The 22,039-nt window shown below is 41.5% G+C and overlaps 1 protein-coding gene and 3 non-coding genes across 4 annotated transcripts in view; 2 read left to right on the forward strand and 2 right to left on the reverse strand.

The window, feature by feature from the left end:
• Positions 1-5,248: 5,248 nt before the first annotated feature.
• TRNAW-CCA (transfer RNA tryptophan (anticodon CCA)) lies at positions 5,249-5,320 on the reverse strand. The gene has a single exon. It is a non-coding gene; the product is annotated as a tRNA-Trp (tRNA).
• A 448-nt stretch (positions 5,321-5,768) lies between these two features.
• Positions 5,769-5,840, forward strand: TRNAD-GUC (transfer RNA aspartic acid (anticodon GUC)). The gene has a single exon. It is a non-coding gene; the product is annotated as a tRNA-Asp (tRNA).
• A 98-nt stretch (positions 5,841-5,938) lies between these two features.
• On the reverse strand, positions 5,939-6,010 carry TRNAD-GUC (transfer RNA aspartic acid (anticodon GUC)). The gene has a single exon. It is a non-coding gene; the product is annotated as a tRNA-Asp (tRNA).
• Position 6,011: 1 nt separating this feature from the next.
• The window catches only part of LOC134418015 (mucin-1-like), a 53,787-nt gene continuing 37,759 nt past the window's right edge, over positions 6,012-22,039 (forward strand). Inside the window, exon 1 of the mRNA XM_063155865.1 lies at positions 6,012-6,262. Within this exon, the coding sequence (XP_063011935.1) occupies positions 6,012-6,262 (251 nt within the window). The remainder of the gene's footprint in view (positions 6,263-22,039) is intronic.

A 22,039-nucleotide genomic window follows, 5' to 3' on the forward strand; every position in this document is an offset into this window, starting at 1 on the left:
CTATTTTTCAGCATATCTTACCCAAAAATTTTACTAGGAACATGGGTATTACGTGAAAGGTGTTTTGGAAATGCTTAAAGGAAATTTAGTTCCTATTCAAATTTGATAGTAGTAATTTAAAGCATAGATAGTATTTTTCACCTTGAAAAGCTTTTAGGTGGCTTGGAAATAGTCCTTCCTCTACCTTCAAGAATTCGCTGCTTTTCCAGATACGGAACTAGTTGCACTGCATACTTTAGAGAGATTCTTCAGCTATCATACTAATGTAAAAAATAACTCATATCAAGTCTAAAGTGTTTTAAAGCAGCATAAGGGGGAATCTGGGTCTGGGAAATTTTACTCAAACTTAATAGTGAAAATACAATCTAAAAAGTTGGTGCCGTCACCACCTAACATCCCCACAGACAATAATGGTAGGACAGCCCTGCAGCTTTTTTTTTTCGCAGCACTTCTTAGTGCAGGCACAATTCTCCCCTCACTATACTGTTCAGATTCTGCAATACATCCGGTGCTGGCTTTTCTTGTCAGTGACAGTTTAGGAGTGGAAAGAAGTACAACTGCTGAGCTTGAAGTCTACGCTGACGGTAGGCCTGGTTTTAATGCATTAAATGTAGCATTAAAAACCCCTACAGGAATATGGTATGAAGTAGTAAATCCCTACAGTCACACTCACAGTTCAGCTTTGGTCAAAACAAATGGATGGGCTGACTTGTCTTATCTTGGCTCTGTGTTTTTCTACTTCTGCTGCCAGATGAAACTGGCATAGAAGCATAAAGATAGCAGAAATATATCATGTTTTGGCTATTTCTTCAAACTCCAGTACTGTTGTTGCTGAGCCACTTGAGGTTGTGACTTTCATTAACATTGCTTAAAGTTCATATTTACAGTCCATTTAAATTTTGAAAGTTATTTTCCCCAGCCATAAAGAAAAAGTGTATTTATTGTGAATTGCTTTCTCTATTATATTGATACCCTGGTGTAACTGCCTTGCACTGACATGGAACTCTTTTACTGGTTACCTCTAGTTGCCTCCAAAGCAGCCAACCCTAAAGAAGCATGATACAATACTTCAGTGTCACTCTTCTTTGCAGCAATAGACCTCTCTGGGAAGCCAAGTCCCTAACAGTCCTTGGCACAAAACCTTTATTGGTTCTACACCTGTAACTGTTGCACTTTGGGACCAACAGGCATCTCCTGGGCGAGGCAAAGACAGGGAAAGTAGCATAAGAAAGCATCTAAATGTGCAAACACGTGATAATTGACACTGGAACCTGCAGGTGTCACCACAATTGGACCTTAATACATCTGCACCTTTAGTCTTTGTTCTGTTTGAAGAAAAAAGGAAGTCACATTTTGTGGCATGAGGCAGCAGTCAAAGCAATGAAGGGAACAAGTTCATGATGAATGAGCTCAAAAAATCTTTCTAATGTTGTTACAGTGGGAGGGAGGGGGTGAAACCCACAAATATGAAGTCTCTGGTCCCTATGCCTATTCAATAATTTGCTGTTAAAGGTTGGAGCATGGAACTCTTGTTTTACCTTGCCTTCTGTGAAGCTTTCCAGTACTTGAATGTTTATCCCTAACTGCAAGTTCTGGTGTTTGAAGACCAGAATACCTGCCTCTACCTGAGAAACAGGTAGTTACAGTTTACCACTTGTCAGTATAAATGCTGACAAAAGCAAAGTTTAGGAAAAAATGTGAAAATGTTGTGAGACTATGGCCATTTCCGGTGGTTAAAAAAGTGCTCTAAGCTTGCCTAAAAATGTGAAATATGCTGAAAGGAGAAGCCAAAAATCCTTCCTTTGTAGGACCCTCCCAAATGTCTGGAATTTCTTAGCTTTCCTGAGCGTGAGAAAGAGATTTTTCAAGCATACATTCATCTTTGATGTGAAAGCACTGAATGCCTTTTAAACTGTCTCACATTTCTGGCTTGAGTTTCCTTAAGTTTGTGATTTCTAACCTCTAATGCCAACCATAAAAATAAGACAAATTGTTTATGTTACAGTATGCTGAAAAAATGATTTTTCTATAAATGTGCTTTCAAAAAAGTAACCTAAATTAAGTGGAGGGTCTGGAAATGGCCTATAATGAAGTATAGATGAATAATTTGCATTCATTTGTAACATTTGTCTCACAACAGATAACATGACGACTATAAATTCATAGCAAAGGCATTAAAGCAAGTGTTACAGACATGCTCTTGTCTTAGACTGAGCTTATAAGGAAATGTAAAAAAGCTGTAGGAAGTATTAATTCAGTCTTGGCAGGTTTCACTATGAAAATGATATTCCCTTTGAGAAATGCAATAGAAACTGGAAAGCTTTACTAGAACTAAATTAAGCAGTTGTCTAATCATTATAGCATAGCATAACTATACTTTCTAGAATCAATGATTTCTTTTTCGCAATCTTGATTAATTTAGAAAAATTAGGTGGCTTTTTAATAACTCTAGTTTTCTCGTTAGAATTGTCTGGTTTTGAAGTAGAAAGGGAAAAGTGATAAGAAAGAAAGCATGCCTTAGTATGACGGAGCATATTGCTTCTAGAGCAGTTCCAGAGCTGGCGGCCACTGGGAACGCTGCTCTGCCGGTGTCACCTGAAACAGTGGACACACAGGTGAATAAGGGGATGCCCAGCACTGTATGGCTGTGCCCAGGTGAGGACAGAAAATTGTACAACTGCTTTAAAACCTCTTACTGCTGATCTTATGATAATCAAAGGCCTATACCAACAAGGGTTAAAAACAGAAGTGTCAGCTCCTCTTTAAGCATGTTGGCAAAAATGAAATGGGAAGATTTCAGGGTGGTTTTCTACACTGAATAATTTCCAAACCAGAATTATTTGGATATTTATTTCTGTCAAACACATACAATAGTTATATTTGCCATATATGAGCTATTACTTCAGCTCCACTGTTTTTTGAGGCTTAAGTGGATTTTAGTTTTTGTCTACATTTAGCTAGTAACATTTCCATTTGAAAAACATCTGTGTTAAGAGAACAGTCAGGTTACAAAATGCAGTATTTTAAAGTCAGGAAGAGACAAAAAGCACAAAAGCACATGGGCTGTTGAAATGCTGGTGAGAGACAAATACCCCCTGGCATCCTTGGATGCTTCAGAATTAATGGAGTCAACCTGACAAAACATCTGTAAAGTCAAAGAGCTGTTATCCCCACTTCACCAACAGGAAATTGAGTGGGAGAGTTTGTAGGTAGCTAAGGCACATTTAGTTCTTTCATTTAGTTTTGATACATCACTAAATGATTTTGATTTAGGGACAGTGAACTCTCCTCCCAAAAAACAGCTGACAAAATCTTAAACTGAACCACTAGTATTTGTGGTTGCTGCCAAAGGGGATGATCCTGCTCTCTCCTGTCCCAGGCCATGTGCTCCTGGTTCTTTTCCTGTGTTGGATGTAGTAATTGTGCCACCAGATTCTCATGCTGAGCTGGCAGCTGCTGCAATGGCATTGCAAGATGTGATCCAAGTGTAAGGAGGGAAAGGCACAGGCAGGGATGGGCAGGGCAGAGCAATATGGACTGTGTTGTGACAACCTGCATGTGTCAGGTATGCTAGTGCAAACCACACTCTGAAAACTTTGACTCCTATAAGCAGATATTACCCTTACTGCAAGCCAGAGATATTGTCTGGCAACAATTTGGAATGTTTAGAGGGGGCACCTGCTTTGGCAGAGGTACAGGAATGCTGGAATACAGATTGCTGCCACTTCTTACATCCAGCTCTCTGGTGGGTGGTGAAGCTGAGAGATAAGGTACTGTGTGGGACCAGGGATACATCTAACAGATGATGCATCTCATACAAAATGCATCCATCTAACAGACTGTGCATTAAAGAAAAAAAAGGACTAACCACATCAAGTGGAAGTCCTGTCAGCACAACATGTGAGACAATCTTCCTTGTCCATTCAGACCTGGTAAAATCTGAGTCAGCTGAAACATTGTGACCAGTTCTGAGCGCTTAAAAATGCAGCTGATTTGGAAAGGCTCCAGAGGCAAGCGATAAAATAATCAGAGGCCCAGCAAACATAGTCTGTTATGCTGGAACATCTATAGAGAGGCATAACAAATTTCAAATATGTAAGAAGTACCTATAAAAAGGAAGTGAGAAACTGTTCTCCAGTGCAATGACATGAGGGCTGGATTTAAGTCAAGGCAAAAGAGACATCAGGGTTAAACTACACATGCTAATTTTGTAATTGTAAGAATAGCAAAGTACTGCAACAGATCACTTAAGGAAGATCCAGAAATTCTGTATTTTAAAGGTTTTAAGGGTATATAGAACAAACAATAGCCTGTAAAAGCCAATGTGTTTGGTTTAATAACCCCCACATAATTTGTTGAGTCTGCTGAGTATGATTTCCAAAACTTCTGTATTCATTTTCTTCTGTGGTTTACAACACTAGTAATCAGTCTTACAAAGTGAGAATTGTATCTCTGGCATTCTCTCTCAATTGAGGTCCTTGACAAACGATTGTTTTCCTCCCATTTAAATTTCATCAAGTGTCAAACTTTCCAGTCCATCTAAATCACTAAAGTAAGACTTGCTATCTCATGTCTAAATCAAAGCTAAGTCCCCTCTGTGCCTTTCTGCCATGGGTACCTGTCAATCTCAGCATGTGGAAATAGCTACTGGGAGAAAGCTCTTCTGTTCTGCAGCCTACCCCCATCACCATCGGGGGTTCCCCCCACCGGCACCCTGCTCCCTGCTCTCTCCCTGTCAGGGTTTCATTCTTCTGTGGGGTTCTCAAGATCTCTCTGAACTCTTGGCTCCATCATCAGACCATTTGCTGCTTCTGCCTTTACTTTTACTCCTTGTTATGTGAATTTCTGTACTGAAAACATGGTATCTCTATTTTTGGGCCCTCTGACCCCTTTAAAATTGAAAGTTACTCTTTTAATGCAACTTTCTGAAGTTTTCTCATCATTCCCACAGAGCCGTCTGCCTTAATAAAGTAAACCTTTGACACATTTTTGCCTTTTGTGTTTAAGCATGTAATCCGCCAGTCCAATACACACAAAGCCCATAAACAAAACAATGACAATTTTATCCAATGGGATCTTGCCTTGACCCTCGTTTTATCCTCTGTGTCGCGCTGCCCTCTCAGCCTCAAGCAAAAGAGGAAACCTTAAGCTGTAGGGAAAAACATTAAAAAACACCAACCAACAATAACATTCCTCGGTTTCAGGCGCGAGGAAGGCGGTAAAAGCCAACAAGAGACGGAAAAGCTAATGACCCCGACGTGATTCGAACACGCAGCCTTCTGATCTGGAGTCAGACGCGCTACCGTTGCGCCACGAGGTCTTGCTGGATAGGGGCACTCAGAGCCTTACAACTCGGCCATCAGGGCCGCCGGCGGTGCAGCCCCTCTGCCGGAGGGGCAGGGCGGGGGCGGGTTGGGCCGGCGCGGCCCCGGACCCTGCCCGCCGCCGCCGCACCCCTGCGCCGGCCCCTCTGCTCCGGCACTGCTCCGTTACCGCCTTCCCGCGCAAGCACGCCATCTCTCCCCACCCACACCCCCGCTAGTGGTCCGCAGCAGCAAGGGCCTTCCGCCCCCGCTCCCTGGTGGTGCCGAGCTCGCCTTCCGCGCCGTTGCCGCCCTACGCAGGCTCGTGGGTCCATGCTTCGGCTGCCGGAGGTCGCCCCTGCTGTCCCTCCGCCCACAGTGCAACATTGATAATCCACCAGCAGGGACATGGTTGTGGGGATTTACTGATAAAACCAGTCCCGCAGCCACGGACTCCCAGGCAATTCCTCGTTAGTATAGTGGTAAGTATCCCCGCCTGTCACGCGGGAGACCGGGGTTCGATTCCCCGACGGGGAGGCCGTAATCACTATTTTTCTTGCCGGCGGGCGGCGCCTTTTGTCATAAAAACGGCTCGCGCGGGGTGGAGCAATAAAAACAAACGCGCAAGCGCAGCACTCCCCGTCGGGGAATCGAACCCCGGTCTCCCGCGTGACAGGCGGGGATACTCACCACTATACTAACGAGGAGATGTCCGCCGTGCCTCCCCCCGCGGGGGCGGCTCCCGCTCTGCCCGGGGCGCGGGTGGGGCTGGCGGGGGAGCGCCACAGGGACGGGGACAGGGACAGCTCCGCACAGGCTCACGGGACCGGGACGGGCTCACCGGGACAGGGACAGCTCCGCACACCCTCGCCCCGCTGCGGCCCCGAACCGCTGGAAATTGCCGCGGGAGGGAAGCGCCCGGCGGGAGGCGGGGGAGCGGAGCAGCGCCGGCTGCTCGGGTGTCTTTGCGTTTGTAGTTCTGCATCTCGTTCACGCAGAGTTTCTTTTTACGGGAACCTGAGAAGTGCTGGAGTCAGCAGTCCTTGAGGTGAAGGAACCGGAGCACCTGCTCCTTACCTACCTAAAAAAGGAACGAGGGAAATGGAAACCAGCTACTTTGAGATTTGAGAGTAGAAGGCAGAAGGACACGGGCTGATCATCTGGCTCGATGCTGACCCGGTCAGCAGAAACATGGTTGTAAGTTTGTATGACAGTGACATTAGACAAGGAGCTATATTTATTTTGCTGACTTCTGAGATGAAGAATTAACACCAAATAACAAACAAGCGTTCGGAGCAAATGGTGTTCTCTTTTGATGGCCCATCACTGCTAGTATTAGCATAAATGAACCCCAGCTTAGCTTTTTCAGATAATCATAGCTAAAGAGCAAACAGCTTCCTTTATGAAGACTTCTAAATATAAGTGACCTCTAAATAATGCATTTCTGGGAATTTAAACTCATTTACACATTTGAATGTGCTTCTCAGTGGATGCAACAGATTTAAATTTTGTCCTGGAAAGTGAAAAATACCAATCACAGTCTTGTAACAATTTCAAGACTTCAGATGTAGTGTAATGAGTCATATTGTAGGGCTGTGGTCTGGTGATAGGCTTTAAACCTCCCAGAGCAGGATCAAAACCCGTGTTTCCAGGCTGGTCTGCACTTGCTGTGCATGTTCAAATTTTATTCAAAGTATGTTAATTGTTTGCTTGAAGCTGGGAGACTTTCTGGTGGATCAAACGTTGCCTGTTTGCATTTTATAGGATCACACACATGTAGTTTAGACCTTTTTGCCTGCGATTTCTCACTTCCTTCTGTTCATTAACCCTTGTGGTCAGGGAGCTGAGCTTCAGACATCTTTATGTACCCCAAAGAAGATGATGACTTATCAAAAAATACTTAAGTGGAGCAAGAAGAGACATGAGGGTGTGAGTCAGCACAGCAAAAGGGCTGTTTTGAAGTGGATGGACTATTATGAGGCTACAATGATTTGCAGTTACAGAGCAAATACATTCCTTGTTGATTTCTCACAGAGACATGCAAATGCAAAGCAGAACAGGTACTGGGATCTATGATTGATGCTCCAGGATCTGTGGAGGCTCCATCTTCTCCTCAGGATCTACATGCAGCTATTTCATGTGTGCAGTTCTAACAACCTTGTTGCAGAGTTTCCCCGTCATTGCATCAGCTCTGTGTTTAGCTTGTCCCTGGAGGCTGCTAAAACATGACTGATGGAAGCCACCTGTAAGAGGCCCATTAGAGTCACAGGCAGGAGCAGGGCTGCCATCTAGCACATCTTTGTGGCTGGATGCTAGTTACCTCCCCTTCTGAGGTGAGCTGAAGCTCATCTGGCAAAATGCCCAGATGAGTATTGAATCTCATCATGGAATGGGAAATTCCATGACCTCTTTGCCACAACAGGTTGTCCACCCTCACTGGTAAGAATTTCCACATACCCTTCTATTGTATTTGCAGGGTGCCCCATGGCAGGAAGGAATGATGACTCTGACTCCATGTTCTCAGAAGGCTAATTTATTATTTATGATACTATAATGTATTAAAGAATGCCATACTAAACTATAATATACTAAAGAATACAAAAAAGATACTTACAAAAGGCTAAAAAGATAATAATGAAAACTTGTGACTCTCTCCAGAGTCCCGACACAGCCTGGCCCCAATTGGCCAAAGAGTGAAAACAACCCGCAGCAGAAACCAATGAAACAACCACCTGTTGGCTAACAATCTCCAAACACATTCCAAAGGAGCAAAACACAGGAGAAGTAAATGAGATAATTATTGTTTGCTTTTTTCTCTGAGGCTTCTCAGCTTCCCAGGAGAAAAATCCTGGGCGAAGGGCTTTTTCCAAAAATATGAATGCCCCTCCCCCCCTCCTTGGAATTTGCCATGTTGCAACTTGATCATTTTGCCCTGCACCTCCAAGAAGTGTCTGGCTCCATCTTCTTTTTTCCCTCCCAACAGGTAGCTGAAGACATAAATCAGATAATCCTGTAACCTCCTTCAGGCTGAACAAACCAGCCTTTCTCAGTGTCTCCCAGTTTGTCACGTGCTCCAGCTCTCTGTTCATTTGTTGACCTGTCACTGGACTCATTGTAGTTTGTTTGTTGGGATCTTTCTTGTGTCACCCTGCCCGGGCTGTGCACAGCTCTCCATAGGCGGCCACAAGTGCCAGGAGGGGATGGGGGCAGTGATCACATCCCTTATCTAGCTAGATTGTTACTGATATTTCCCAGCCTATCACTAATTTTCGTTGCTATAAGAGCAATCACTCACTCAAGGCTGCCCTTGTTGTGCACTGGGACTTTTCTGTAAAGCTGCTGTTTACCCAGCCAGTCAGCTCCTGGCTGCTTGAGTTATTACATCCAAGGTGCAGGATTTTACATTTGTCTTAATTAAACTGGAAGAAATTCATACTGGCCCATGTCCCCAGCCTTTCAGAGTCCTGCTAAGGACAGCCGTGGCCTTGGGGGAATCAGCTGCTTCCCTCGATTCGATGTCACCCACCTGAGTCACGTGCTGATAGCCATTTGCCTTGGCAAGTAACAAACATTGTTATTGGCATGTTGAGGTGCATCACTGATTAGTGATGGAGCCTCCTGGAGCTGCAGAAATTCTTCCAAATCAACGAAAACCCACAAATCCTAGATGAGGAGAGAAGCCCTTTACAGGGTGGGGTCTTTAGGACATCACAATGCTGAACAGCTGCTGCAACTTGAAGATATTTGATTCTGATTAATCTTCACAGCTATTTTGTATGCTCTTCTTTCTGCCCATTCACACATATCCAACACTCCATCTGCTCTTTGTGTTTTATTTTCCTTTTAATTTCTGTCTGTACCCTCACTCTGTGATGTTCACAGCCCATGATTTAATGAGCTTTTTCAGTAAGAACATATGAGTTATCAAATGGCATCTTAACTCAAAGGACTTATTTCTGTATAGTTTTGGCCTTATACAATTTCTGTCCAGTGTAATGGGTTTGTAGTGAGGTCTGTATGGCTCAGTGATCTCCTTCTGTGCTAATGTATTTTGATTTAGCTAAAATGAAGTTTAAGAAGTTATCAGAAAAATCCATTTACATCTCTTAAGGGAAGGTGTGATCAGGCATCCCATGTGAAATTAACAGCTGAAGAGCTGAAAAAATTCTGGGTAAAGAGGACTGTGACACTGTACATCAGTGCCTGGGGGATTAGTGGGAGGAGGGATTTAAGGGGCTTTCCCTTATTACTTAATTATTTATTATTTAATTAAGGGGCCATTTCCCTTGGCATAGGTTTTTCAGTACTAGAAGCAGTCACACAGCTGGGCAGCTTCCCCTCCCTGTTGAGTCATGTGAACTGCCTAATAAATAGATTCTTTTAAAAACTTGTTGGAGAAGTCTCAGGGCTTGAATATTTATGTCCTAAGAATTTTGAAATTAAATAGACAAGAAATGTCCATGCTGAATTGCATTTTCTGTTTAGGTAAAAAGCTCAACAGTTGCATCTGGCCATCTTTATTCCTATAGCACGGTTTACATCCAGTGGATGCTTCCAATAAGAATAAATTCCTTCTCAGAGGGGATCTGCAGTCTCATCACTTGTCAGAAGGGATTGGCAGACAAATGTACTAAAGAAATACCATAAACATTGGAAAATGAAAGCTGGGAAAAGTAGAGGCTGGCTGGTTTTAATGAATAGTTTCAACTTTACAATTGCAAAAACTGAGAGAGGTCCTGCTTAGAAATAGAAGGATAAGATTTGGTAATTAAAACAAAGAACATATAAGTTTGTTTGCAGTATATACCTCTCTTTGTTTATGAGATATATTGTTTCAGAGTAATCTCCAAAGAGGGTTTATGCAGCAAAATCTTTAGACACATATCAGGACACTCCAAAATCCAAATAGATCGTGTACTAATCTAAGTACTCCATTGCAATGTAGGTCTGGATGCCACAGTATGTCTACCAAATGAGTACAAGTACAATCATAACTTTCTAGCTGTGATGAACAACTGCAGTAGACTCAAAAATTTCTCTGTTGTTCTGACTTGCTTTGAAATAAGGCATTTCTTAGAACCTTGAAATTGTCAATGATTAGCCTCAAAATAGACCCATCACACAATGCCTATGAAGGAAAACTCTAGGGACAAATATGGAAAAATCAAAAACTCTAATATACAGTTATAATGTAACAATCAGGACCAACTCTCACATCATATCCATTCTAGAAGTAAACAACTGTCATTCAAATTTAAAAAAAAAAAAGGAATCAAGAATGCCATCATGGATAATAATAAAGCTAAATAAAGTGTAGAGACAGGAAAAATATGGAATAGGCAAACCCACAGAAATTAATACAGGAAGAAGCATCATAGGTTGAGGTTAGGTAATGCTACAAAGATGTCATGAGATAAAGGCACATGCGAAGACATCAGTTATACTGTGAAGAGCATGGGGAGACTTTTAAATGTTTTACAGTTTTACAAAACTATAAATGAGTCCATATGCAATGAATTTAACTTGGAAATCCCACTTTCAGGCAGGAATCCACAGTGTAGCCTGCACTACAACAAATTGCTAGAGTGCTGGCAGCTTTGACCTAGTTAGGTTGTTAAAATAAGTAAGTTGTCAACTTTGCCTTTTGCTGACTGTTATTTGCACCTTTGGGCGTTTTAATATTTTTCTTTTTTTATTTTTCCCCAAAATATTAATCACATTCTGGAGCTCTTCTCTAGTTGAACTCCTCAAGCAAGACTGCTAACAGAAATTACACCCTTTATGTAAGCTCCATTAACTCATATACCATGTAGAAGATTCCAAACTGTCATTTGTCATGCTCTCTACTTTGTGTTCCATCTTACTCCGGACAAATTATGTGCTTTGAGCACAGCTGCTTGAAATCAGATCTTAACTCTACTGTGTATTTGCCTGACGATCACCAGAATACTCTTAATTCTAGTAAAATCAAAGAAAAAGTGTTTAAAGAAAAGAAATCAGATACATTGCTAGGTAGAGTCACAGGACATTTTACAGCTTTGTCTCAGCTGCTGTGGGGGAGATGCTGATCTGCAACCACTGGTTTGGAGATGCCCATTTTAAGAGATGAGCAAAAGGCTGAGGAATTGGTGTGGGGCAAAATATGGAGGGAGACATTGTCAGGGTGATAATAAACAATCAAAATAAGGCATTGTTAAAGTGCACTGTAATACAAAATAATGCACTTCCTGAGGGAAAAAATATAAGTATGGTTGTTAAAATAACAATTTTAATTTATGTTATTGATCTCCATTATCTGTTATTTTGCATGTGAAGAATTTTGCTTCAAAAGGCACAAACACGATGCTTCTGAAGATCAGTCGTTATTTCTTTTCAGTCTGCAATTTTGCAGGATGATGATATTTCCCTAAGTGTTTTTTGGGTTTGATTTTTTTTCTTCCTTTTTTTGGAACTTGGCTTTTCAAGTTTTCAATCGCACTGGCTCCCTCTGGTGGAATTCTGAAGCGCTTTACTTTACAGTCAGTAAAATTACCGACTCACACTTAGTTTGGTAGATGATACATGAGGTTACTGTTTTATATAATTGCTGCATTAAAAATGGAGGGGAAAAAAGAGAATCATATCTCATAAATGCAACTCATCTGACTCAAAATGAGCTCATAGAATGAAATGTTAGCAATCTGGGTCAAAATGGCAGGAGAAAACATCTTTAATTTCCCCGCCCTCACATTCTCTTATCTGAAATCGTGGCTAGTATTTTGCTAGTATGTGTTTGGAAAGGAAAAGGGGTTACAAAAATGTCATAAACATGGGACTGGCCTGTTTCCCTTGGCAGCAAAACTCAGCCAGTCTCTTACAGAGAGTGCTCACAGGAGAATTTCCCTTTCGAAATTAATCACTTGGCAGCGGTTGCCGCTTGCGTCCTGAGGGCTCCCACCACAGCTGAACCAGCCCATGGTCCATGTGTCCATTTGTTATTAATAATGAATACAGAAAAGAGAAAAGAAAGGATAAAGGGGAGCAGGAAATGGGGAAACTGCTATTTCCCCTGTTTATGCATGTGGCAAGGACTTACATTTTTGAGGACTTTGCAAAAAAATGAAGCTAAAGCCTTTGACCTAGAGTTGGGCAACTGTGTGGTTGCCCTTTCTCAGTGTAGCAAGACTGACTGAGAGGAAAAAAATGTTTAAACTTGCATCATCACTCCATCCCAGTCCCCTGTCTCTGCAGTAAGCCCTCATTGCTGGACATGGTAGGTTTCCCAAATGAATGAGTGCTCCTGCCTCTTCTTTAATAGCTACAAGGGTTCAGGAACTCTTGCCTGGAGCCAGAGAAAGGGAGTACTTTCTGTCAATTTAACTCCATAAACATTCTCAGGTTGACACACTGATAAACTTTTAATTATGGCACTTTAGAGGCTTTGAAAAAAAGAAGATGTGAAAAAGTCAATTTTTTTCTGTAGATTCTGTTCATATTGGAAGAAATTATGTAGGTTCCTCTGTTCACATGGATGAAAGGGACAGAGTCTTTTCTGACATAGTTTAAGAAAGGTAAAAAGGAAAATGCTAAAGATATTTTTAGAACCATTGTTCTCTAAGTGGCATTAAGATGAGCTATTTGAAAGGGTTTCAGTGATAAATAGCAATAATATTTAACACTTTTGACAAAAGTCTGCTGAAGATATGAAATTTCTCCTCAGTCTGACATGGGAAAAATCCTGACCCTCCATACTTCTCTGTTTAAAGAAAAGAATTCAAACAAACTTATGAGATAACTTTTTAAAAATGAACTTATTATTCCAGTGAGTCTGAAAGTTCAGCTTTTTAGAATTATTTTGGACAGATTAATTCAGATTTTCACAACAACTCCACAACCAACAGTATTGTGAGTAAGAACTATAAGAGCTGTGACTAGTGTACATAATTCTGCACACCTCAAAGTTCTTGGAACATTTCTTTAACCCGTGAGACACACAACATCAGATAAGTAATATATTGCATGTGTCAACATGTTAGTCAAACATTTGATACGGACTTTAGTAATGTTAAATCTCGTTTCTTCTTATGCACAAGTCCTATATTGTTCACCAAACTCCTTAACTGACATTTCCACAGTGCGTGTTTGTTTTACATCTACAAACCTCACCAGTTTTGGACAATGCTTTTTTATTTTTAAAATCAATGGACCAGTCAGAAGTTACCAATTTTTAAATAAATCTAGCTTCTGCGCCAAGAGAGTATATAAGAAATTTCAGCTGTGTTTAAAAGGCAAAAGTTATAGCAACTGTGCATTAAGAATTGAAAGTAATTCATAACATTCATAACATATGATTAAAAGCTGAGTTTGACTATTTTCAGCTAGGCACTGTCAAGAGCAGTATGTGTTAATCAGAGAACCTGATAGATAGTGCACTCCTAGGTTTGGTGCATGCCAAAGACACCTGTACAGTGCAAAAAAGAGAAGAAGAATGAAAATAATATTTAGAAACCAGAAAGTGTGTCTAAAAGGCTTAGATACACAAAATTGTACAATTGCCTGCAAAAAGAGCTAAAGTAGGTAAAATTGTCAGCAACTATTTGTAAAGCAACTCTGCTTCCTATAGGGACTTAAAATATAAACTCATAATACTTTAAATTTCACTTATAAGGAATAATTATATTAGTATTTTTAATAATAGTTAATTACTATCAATAAATAAACCCCCTCAACATCAAATAAATAAGGATTAATATCTTCAGAATGTATCTTTTCCTGAAGGCATTTTTTCAAACAAAGGAGGGAAAACAAACACTTTGTATAGGGGCTCAATTCCAGTGCAATGCTGAATGCAAGCTTCTGCATTTCTGTTCTGTACTGATCTGGGTTATATTAAGGGTAATTTCAGGATAAATGGCAAACATGAAGGCAAGAACAAAGGTATTTAACTCTTAGGTGTTAACTCTTAGGGGTGTGTCAGTCCCTAAACCTGAAATCACTTCTGCATTGTCCATCAACTGGTACAACATCATAGAATATTAAAAGTTTAAGGGATGCAGCTTTGTAAAATTATTTAGCTCAGTCTGGGAATCTGACCAAATGAGGTACATTCAGGGCAGAAGTTGTATCAGAAGATAGAGCAATGGATTCATTGAGCAACCTTCTGGTCATCACTCTTATTCAGAAAAAAAACCTTTGCATGCACAAGAGAGTTCCGGAAGTTTGACAATCTCATTGAATAACATTGTATTTTCTTTGGATGAGAGGTTAAAATACAAAATGTACAAGTTTTGGGAATGTTTTTAGGTGAATTAATTATGAACATTCTCTACAGCTTTCAGTCTTATCATATGCCACCTCCTGTAGCTGCAGTCTAGCAATGTTTTCCCTACATTTGCAAGTGAAAGAACAACTCAAAAATGGGCACTCCCAGCCTCATAATATTTCTGCTCTCTTAACAAGAGACATGCTTGTGTGTAAAGTTTAAATCTAGACCTGAGTTTCCTTCAATTTAGGGAGGGTCAGGAGAGCATTGCAGCTCTGCAGACCGGATGCAGAACTTCAGCTGAGATACTTGGGAGAAGGATGTTGTGGATAGATATGCATCTCAGATTCTAATGCCTTTGTGTTTCAGGATGCATTCTGAATTTGGGTGTTGCCTTGTGCTAGTTCCATATTTAAACTTCCTCTGTGGTAAAGCAATTACTTTGAGATTTTGGTGAGTGAAATAAAAAGGATTCATGAGTTTTGAAAAACAAGGTAGTGAAAGTTGTAAAGAGGAAAATATACATAGAACTCTTGTGAAGAGGATATGAAACTTGGAAGGCTGAAACTCTGGTTTCTCCAGCCCATAAACGATATTTCCTTCATGTGTTCAAATAATGCAGGCAAGAAATGATTGTTGTGCAGTGTGCTGCCTGCCTTTGACAGGTCCCTTTCTGGAAGGGAAAACAGCATGACGTTATGCATGAGGAATGGCAGTTCAATGGCTGGTCCCAAACAGATGGATGTGGTACAGGAAGAGGATGGGGGTGTGTGACGGTGTCAGGGCTGTCCAACAGCAGCAGGTGTGCCCTGCACACTGTCAGGAAGTCAGAGATCCCAGCAGGTGCCTGTGCCTGCACTCCTCATCCCGCTCTGCCAGCCAACGTGATGCCCACGCTGTGACTGCTCCTGTCCTAGCTCCTGACTGCAGCCCTTAATGAGAACACTGTGAGCACTCCCTCCCTGCGCAGGCACTTGCACTGGTTTTGCCTGGGGGAGAGTGAATTTTCTTCACAGTAGCTCCTTTGGGGCTGTGGTTTGGATTTGTGCTGGAAACGGTGCTGATAACACAGGGATGTGTTTGCTGTTGCTGAGCAGAGTTACACAGAACCAAGAACTTTTCTGATTCTCACCCCACCAGAGAGGAGGCCAGGGGTGCACAAGGAGCTGGGGGGGGACACAGCTGGACAGCTGACCCCACTGACCAAAGCGGTATTCCAGACCACATGCTGGAGGAGCTCAGATATACAGCTGGGGGAAGGAGGAGGTAGTGGAGGACGTTTAGGGTGGTGGTGTTTGTCATCTCAAGGAAGCCTTGCACGTGATGGAGCCCTGCCCTCCTGGAGATGGCTGAACACCTGTCTGCCCATGGGAAGCAGTGAATGAATTCCTCATTTGGCTTTGCCTGTGTGTGTGACTTTTGCTTTATCTGTTAAAACATCTCTCTTTATCTCAGCCCCTGAGTTTTCTCACTTTTCCCATTCTCTTCCCCCCGCCACTGGAGGGACTGAGTGAGCAGCAGCGTGGTCCTTAGTGGCTGGCTGTGGCTGAACCACAGCACTGCAGTGACAGGGGCAGCATTTCAGTGTGAGGCTAGCAGAGTGTTATTCTGGGCTGCCTGCACTGTCCAAAGTCAGGTGGGATAAAGGAAAGCTTGTTGACATGGAAATTGTTGTTTCTTGTTTCGTATCTCCCTCCTCATCTCAAGAAGTTAGTTTCTAGAATTTTTTTGTTGTTTCAGTGACACAGAAATAGTAAAATAGTATCTACCTTGAGCTTTTTTAAATTAAGCTTATCTGTAAGAAAACTGTCATTCACAAAAACTTTAATTTATATTCTTGTTATATCACTACAACAGAGACAGTTACATTGAGTGAATATTGTTTTATATTGAAATGCTTTTCATTAGGTAATTTAATTGATGCATTTGGTGCTACCACAAGGAACTCCCAAGAAAATGGAATATTTTAGCTTAATATACTATGTATGAACACTTTCCAGCCTGTATGGCAATTGCTCATCCTTCTGTCTGAAACAGTGGTCTTTTGGCAGAAGTTTAATGGCTGCTATTCCATCAGGCAAGCTAAGGCTCTTAACTCTAAGTTATTCACTTAGAGAGTTATTGTCTTAATTCTTTGTGTCTGGATGATCACAGAGAATGTTATTAATAATAGATTGGAGATGAAAAATAACAGGGTCTATTCATCAAAGACCGTATCCAGAGGATGTAGGAACTCTGGCCAGCTGGACTGATTGTTTTATGCAATGACTGTGTCATTTGTACAGCAGATGCCTAGTAGTAGCTGCTGAAGTCACTGAACTCCATTTTTCTCTGGAATATGTAAGCATCTTACCAACTTTGCAAATTGAAAAGATACATTTTCATAGATGAGGCTGAGTTTCATAGATGAGACTGCTGTTAAGCATCTAAAGATTTTATATGACTTAATTTTATTTGTATGACTCTAATCCAAAATGCAGAGAAATGGAAATAGAGAAAAAATTTGTAGCAGAAGGTAGCATGAGAAGAAAGACTCAAAAAGGCTTTGGAAATATTTTTATTATGCATGGTTCTTCTATCAAGCATCTGGCTATGGTTCCTAGATTTATCTGAAGGGGAGATATTTTTCATCATCTTTTTAAGTGCTTTAAAATAGCTGACCTTTTTTATACCCACTGTTTGCTCTTCTACAGTCTGTGGTGGGAGAGGATTTTTTGTTGTTCTGCTAACAGCATCATTTTCTCCTAAACACAGCCGTGTATGATGGACTCAGAGCAGGAATAAATCTTAGAGGAGGAGGGGTTTGGGAAAGGTGTGGGAGTCAGACAACTGGTGTGCTGGAAACAGCAGAAATCACTGGAAAAAAAGAGTGTGGGGCAAAGTATTTTGGAACAGAGTTTGCAAACAGTTATTGATGTGACTGATAGCCTTGATTAGTGTGTGAGTGTAATGGGACTTCATGCTCTACAAGATCAAAATAGCAAATGCCCCATTATGGCAATTATCAACTGGTAAAAGCACAATAGATGAAGTTGATAAAGTACTTCAGTGTTCATTAGCCTCACTATGTGGCAAATGTGTTATAGGTCACCATATGCTAATGATTTACCTGACAAACAGAAAATGTTAATGGAAATTATAGAAATACAAATTATAAGGAAGTCAATCCATGTTCAGTCATTACAAATCCAACTAAATGTTTGGCCTACAAATACATATTGGTCAGTCTTTGGTCAGTATCCAAAATTCTTGCTTCTGATCCAAGTGTTGAGGGCATTTAGGTCAGGCAGCATCTTTCTTGCAACTTGACTACTTGGAGCCAAGATGGAACCATTTTGATTTTTAACTCAGGGAAACAGATAGATAATTCATTTGGCCTTGAAGAATATTGGAAGGCAAATAAATGATCAAGCATTGTCAAGCATTCTTTAGGGAAAAGCCATTTGTAATCAAGATTTACAAAACAAAGGACACAAATAACTTGGGCAGAACTAAATGCAGCTTTTTAACAAGAAAACATACTAATTTTACTTGTGTATGTGTAGGTCCCTGCCTTCTATCATATGTCTTAAGGTTTTGCATGTAACTATTTTACCTATGTTAGATTTTTGACGTAACATTTTATTAAAGTATTTTTTGTTCTGCTGAGGAAAAAGATTTAGCTCATCAGGTACCAGTGGATTCCGACATATTTTTATGAATTTCACCATTTCCCTTTGTGGCTGAGAATTTCACCATTTCCAATATGTTTTTAAGAATTTCACCATTTCCCTTTGTGGCTGAGCCAGGATTTTAATATTCACTCAAAAGTCTGGGTAGAACAGAAGGTGTAGACTTTTACCAACGTGAAATACATCTCCTCCATAATGGTACTAGTTAACAAGCTGTAGGGAGGAAGGACTCTTTTCCAGATCTTTCTCAAATCCTTCCAAAGCACTAAAGAGCCCTTCAACACTTACATTCAGAAGATCTAAGGGTTCTAATTACAACCAGGTCTTCACCACTGACACAGATGATGATGATGTGATCTCAGTGTGTGCCTTCTGTTTTTTATTAACTGGCAGTGAGTGTTACAGACATAACTGGCTTCTATTGGTTGCGTATATCACCACAGGATACTACGATACTCAGGATACCAGGAAAAAGAATTAGATAAAATGCTGATTTGTGTAACTGATCTGATCTAAATTTGGTGCTCATTTCGAGTTTAAGGCCTCAGAACACAGATTTACCTGTACAAATTCTTTGGAGTTATAACATTTACCTCAAGATTTAAGCCTATGTAATGCTGGTGCTCAGGAAAGGTTATACAGTAGCTGGAGAGGAATAAAAACTCAACAGGATAAAACAGCACAATAAGAGGAAAAAATGAAGACATAAAAAGGAATGGATTGTTTTTGAGGTTAGTGGAATGGTGCTGTACGGCTAAACCCAGCTGGCCTGGAGGAAGAGAAAAATAGGGTAAATAAAAATATGTAAATAAGAAGCCTTGCCAATTAAGTTTTAACATGATTTGAACAAGAAAGTAGCAATATTTTTTTAAAAATCTAAGTATTAACTGTCAGGGCAAAGATATGTAAGCAGAGAGTTCTTAAATAACGAGCACATATATTTGATATTCTCAGCAATGTATGTCTTCCAAGGAGAATTTCAAAACACAGCACCATAATTTGAACAGTTCTCCCATTCTCTGGACCAGATTTTCTTTCCTTTTTTGAATCTCTGCATGCTTTAATAGCTTCAAAAGTGTTGCAGAGGGATAGTTAAATTGTTCTGTAGTTAACTCTTGCAGATAGAAGTTAGGAGAGAACTGGGAGAAAGAAAAACAAATTTCAGAATAAAGAAAGAAAAAAGTAGTAATAGAGTTTAAAGTATGCTTTGGGGCAAGCAGTTCTTTATGGCTGCAGCAGCTGCAGCAGGTGATGTAACTTTGCAGTGCAATGAGGGTAAGGAAGGCGACTGTGCACCCTTCTGAGGTGCCTTGGCATAGGAGTGTCACCTGAGCTACACACACTGCCCTGCCACAGCTTGTAGGAGTTGAAGAAAATAGTCTTGTGACAAATTTAGGGATGATAGGGACCAGAGAGGCTTATCAAATTCCTTTGAGCTTTTTATACATAAGTAATGCCACCAAAGTGACTACAGCAGCCTTTAGACAGCACAGCCTCTGAACTACAGAAAACTTTGGGACAGTGAATGTCACCCGTCCTTTGCCTAGTGGTCAGATGGGAAATTGCTCATTAGTGAGTACTAACACTGGCTCAAGCTCAAAACCTTCTCATAATACAATATCCTCTGTCCCATGGGGCTTGAGAGCCTTGGGCATTTCATGAGCCATCCAAGTCAAACAGCACCAGTGGCACAGTGTCACACAGTGTGTTATGGGCTAGCAGTGGCTCTGTGTCACACAGGGTGTTATGGGTTAGCAGTGGCACAGTGTCACACGGTGTGTTATGGGTTAGCAGTGGCACAGTGTCACACGGTGTGTTATGGGTTAGCAGTGGCTCTGTGTCACACAGTGTGTTATGGATTAGCAGTGGCACAGTGTCACACAGGGTGTTATGGATTAACAGTGGCTCTGTGTCACACAGGGTGTTATGGGTTAGCAGTGGCACAGTGTCACACAGTGTGTTATGGGTTAGCAGTGGCTCTGTGTCACACGGTGTGTTATGGGCTAGCAGTGGCACAGTGTCACACAGGGTGTTATGGATTAACAGTGGCACAGTGTCACACAGTGTATTATGGATTAACAGTGGCACAGTGTCACACAGGGTGTTATGGGTTAGCAGTGGCACAGTGTCCCACGGTGTGTTATGGGTTAGCAGTGGCACAGTGTCACACGGTGTGTTATGGGTTAGCAGTGGCTCTGTGTCGCACGGTGTGTTATGGGTTAGCAGGAGCACAGTGTCACACGGTGTGTTATGGGCTAGCAGTGGCACAGTGTCACACAGGGTGTTATGGGTTAGTAGTGGCACAGTGTCACACAGGGTGTTATGGGCTAGCAGTGGCACAGTGTCACACAGGGTGTTATGGGCTAGCAGTGGCACAGTGTCACACGGTGTGTTATGGGTTAGCAGTGGCTCTGTGTCACACAGGGTGTTATGGGCTAGCAGTGGCACAGTGTCACACAGGGTGCTATGGGTTAGCAGTGGCTCTGTGTCACACAGGGTGTTATGGGCTAGCAGTGGCACAGTGTCACACAGTGTGTTATGGGCTAGCAGTGGCACAGTGTCACACAGGGTGTTATGGGCTAGCAGTGGCACAGTGTCACACAGTGTGTTATGGGCTAGCAGTGGCACAGTTTCACCCAGGTTGTTTTGGATTAGCAGTGGCACAGTGTCAGTGGCACTTTGCTCTCACCCTCAGCCCCCAGAGCCATGTGGTGGGACAGAAGGGGTACAGGAGCATTCAGCTGCCCCTCTATCCTGGCCTCAGCTGGGAGAAGGAGGCAGTGGGACCTTGTGGGTCTAGTGTAAGCTGTGGAACTGTGCTGATGTCGCCTCTCCTCACATGTCAGGGGAGGTGCTTTTTGTGATATGGAGATTTTGGTATGCTGCTCGAAGAGTCGGAAATATTATGCACATTGAATAATATATGCACATCACTAATGTGATATTGCCAAATTCAATTTTAATTTCTTTTTTTTTTTAAGGTAAAATGAATTTAAAATGTCAAATGATTAGGATATACTTTGTAGATTAGACTTTTGCATATTATCCAAAGAGAAAATCCAGAAATTAGACATGGAGCCAGAGAGTTGCACAACCACAGTTATGGGACCAGAGCAGTTCACAGAAATATTTTAGAGTTTTTAAATCTGCGTTCCAACCACTGCCCTAGAAGTCTATGTTCACATTCATTGTACCATCTATGTCTAACCTATGTGTTTGAGTCAATATCAAGCCAGTGCATTTTCACATGCTTCCAGACTTTGGTGTCTGTTGGAACCAAGGGCTGCAGCACCTTCGTGCTCCCTCTGCTGTGCAGGGCTACATAAAACTGAGGACAATCAGGGTCGCACATTCAGCTGCTTTTGATGCATTTCCCCTACTTTAAATTCATGGTGTTAAGAATATAATCCACATAGTGGCCAGGTGGCATGAACTTTAAATCTTCCAGGTGTTACTGTTAACTGTTTCTAAGAAAAATATCTCATCACTGCTTCCCATAAAAAGGCATAAGCCTCTCCCCAGTTTATTTGAAAAGGGAGAGGAAGTTAGTTACGAATTTTAGAGTTTACTTTTAGGGGTCAGTAGAGTGTGATAAAAGCATTTCGAATGTAATTGGTGAAGTGAACCCAAACAGAAGGACATTCTTTATGAAACAAAACATAGCATTGCCCTATCTTATTACTCAGGTCAGACTGCAAAATATTTTTACTGTGACTGTAACAGATTCGGCCATTAGCAGGTGCATATGCAGAGTACATGCACGCCGACCCAGGAGATAATTAACAGGAACAGAAAACAGCATGAATGATCAAAAGCCCCTGGTT

This window comes from Melospiza melodia, chromosome 4 (genome assembly GCF_035770615.1).
Source record: "Melospiza melodia melodia isolate bMelMel2 chromosome 4, bMelMel2.pri, whole genome shotgun sequence".
Lineage (NCBI taxonomy): Eukaryota > Metazoa > Chordata > Aves > Passeriformes > Passerellidae > Melospiza > Melospiza melodia.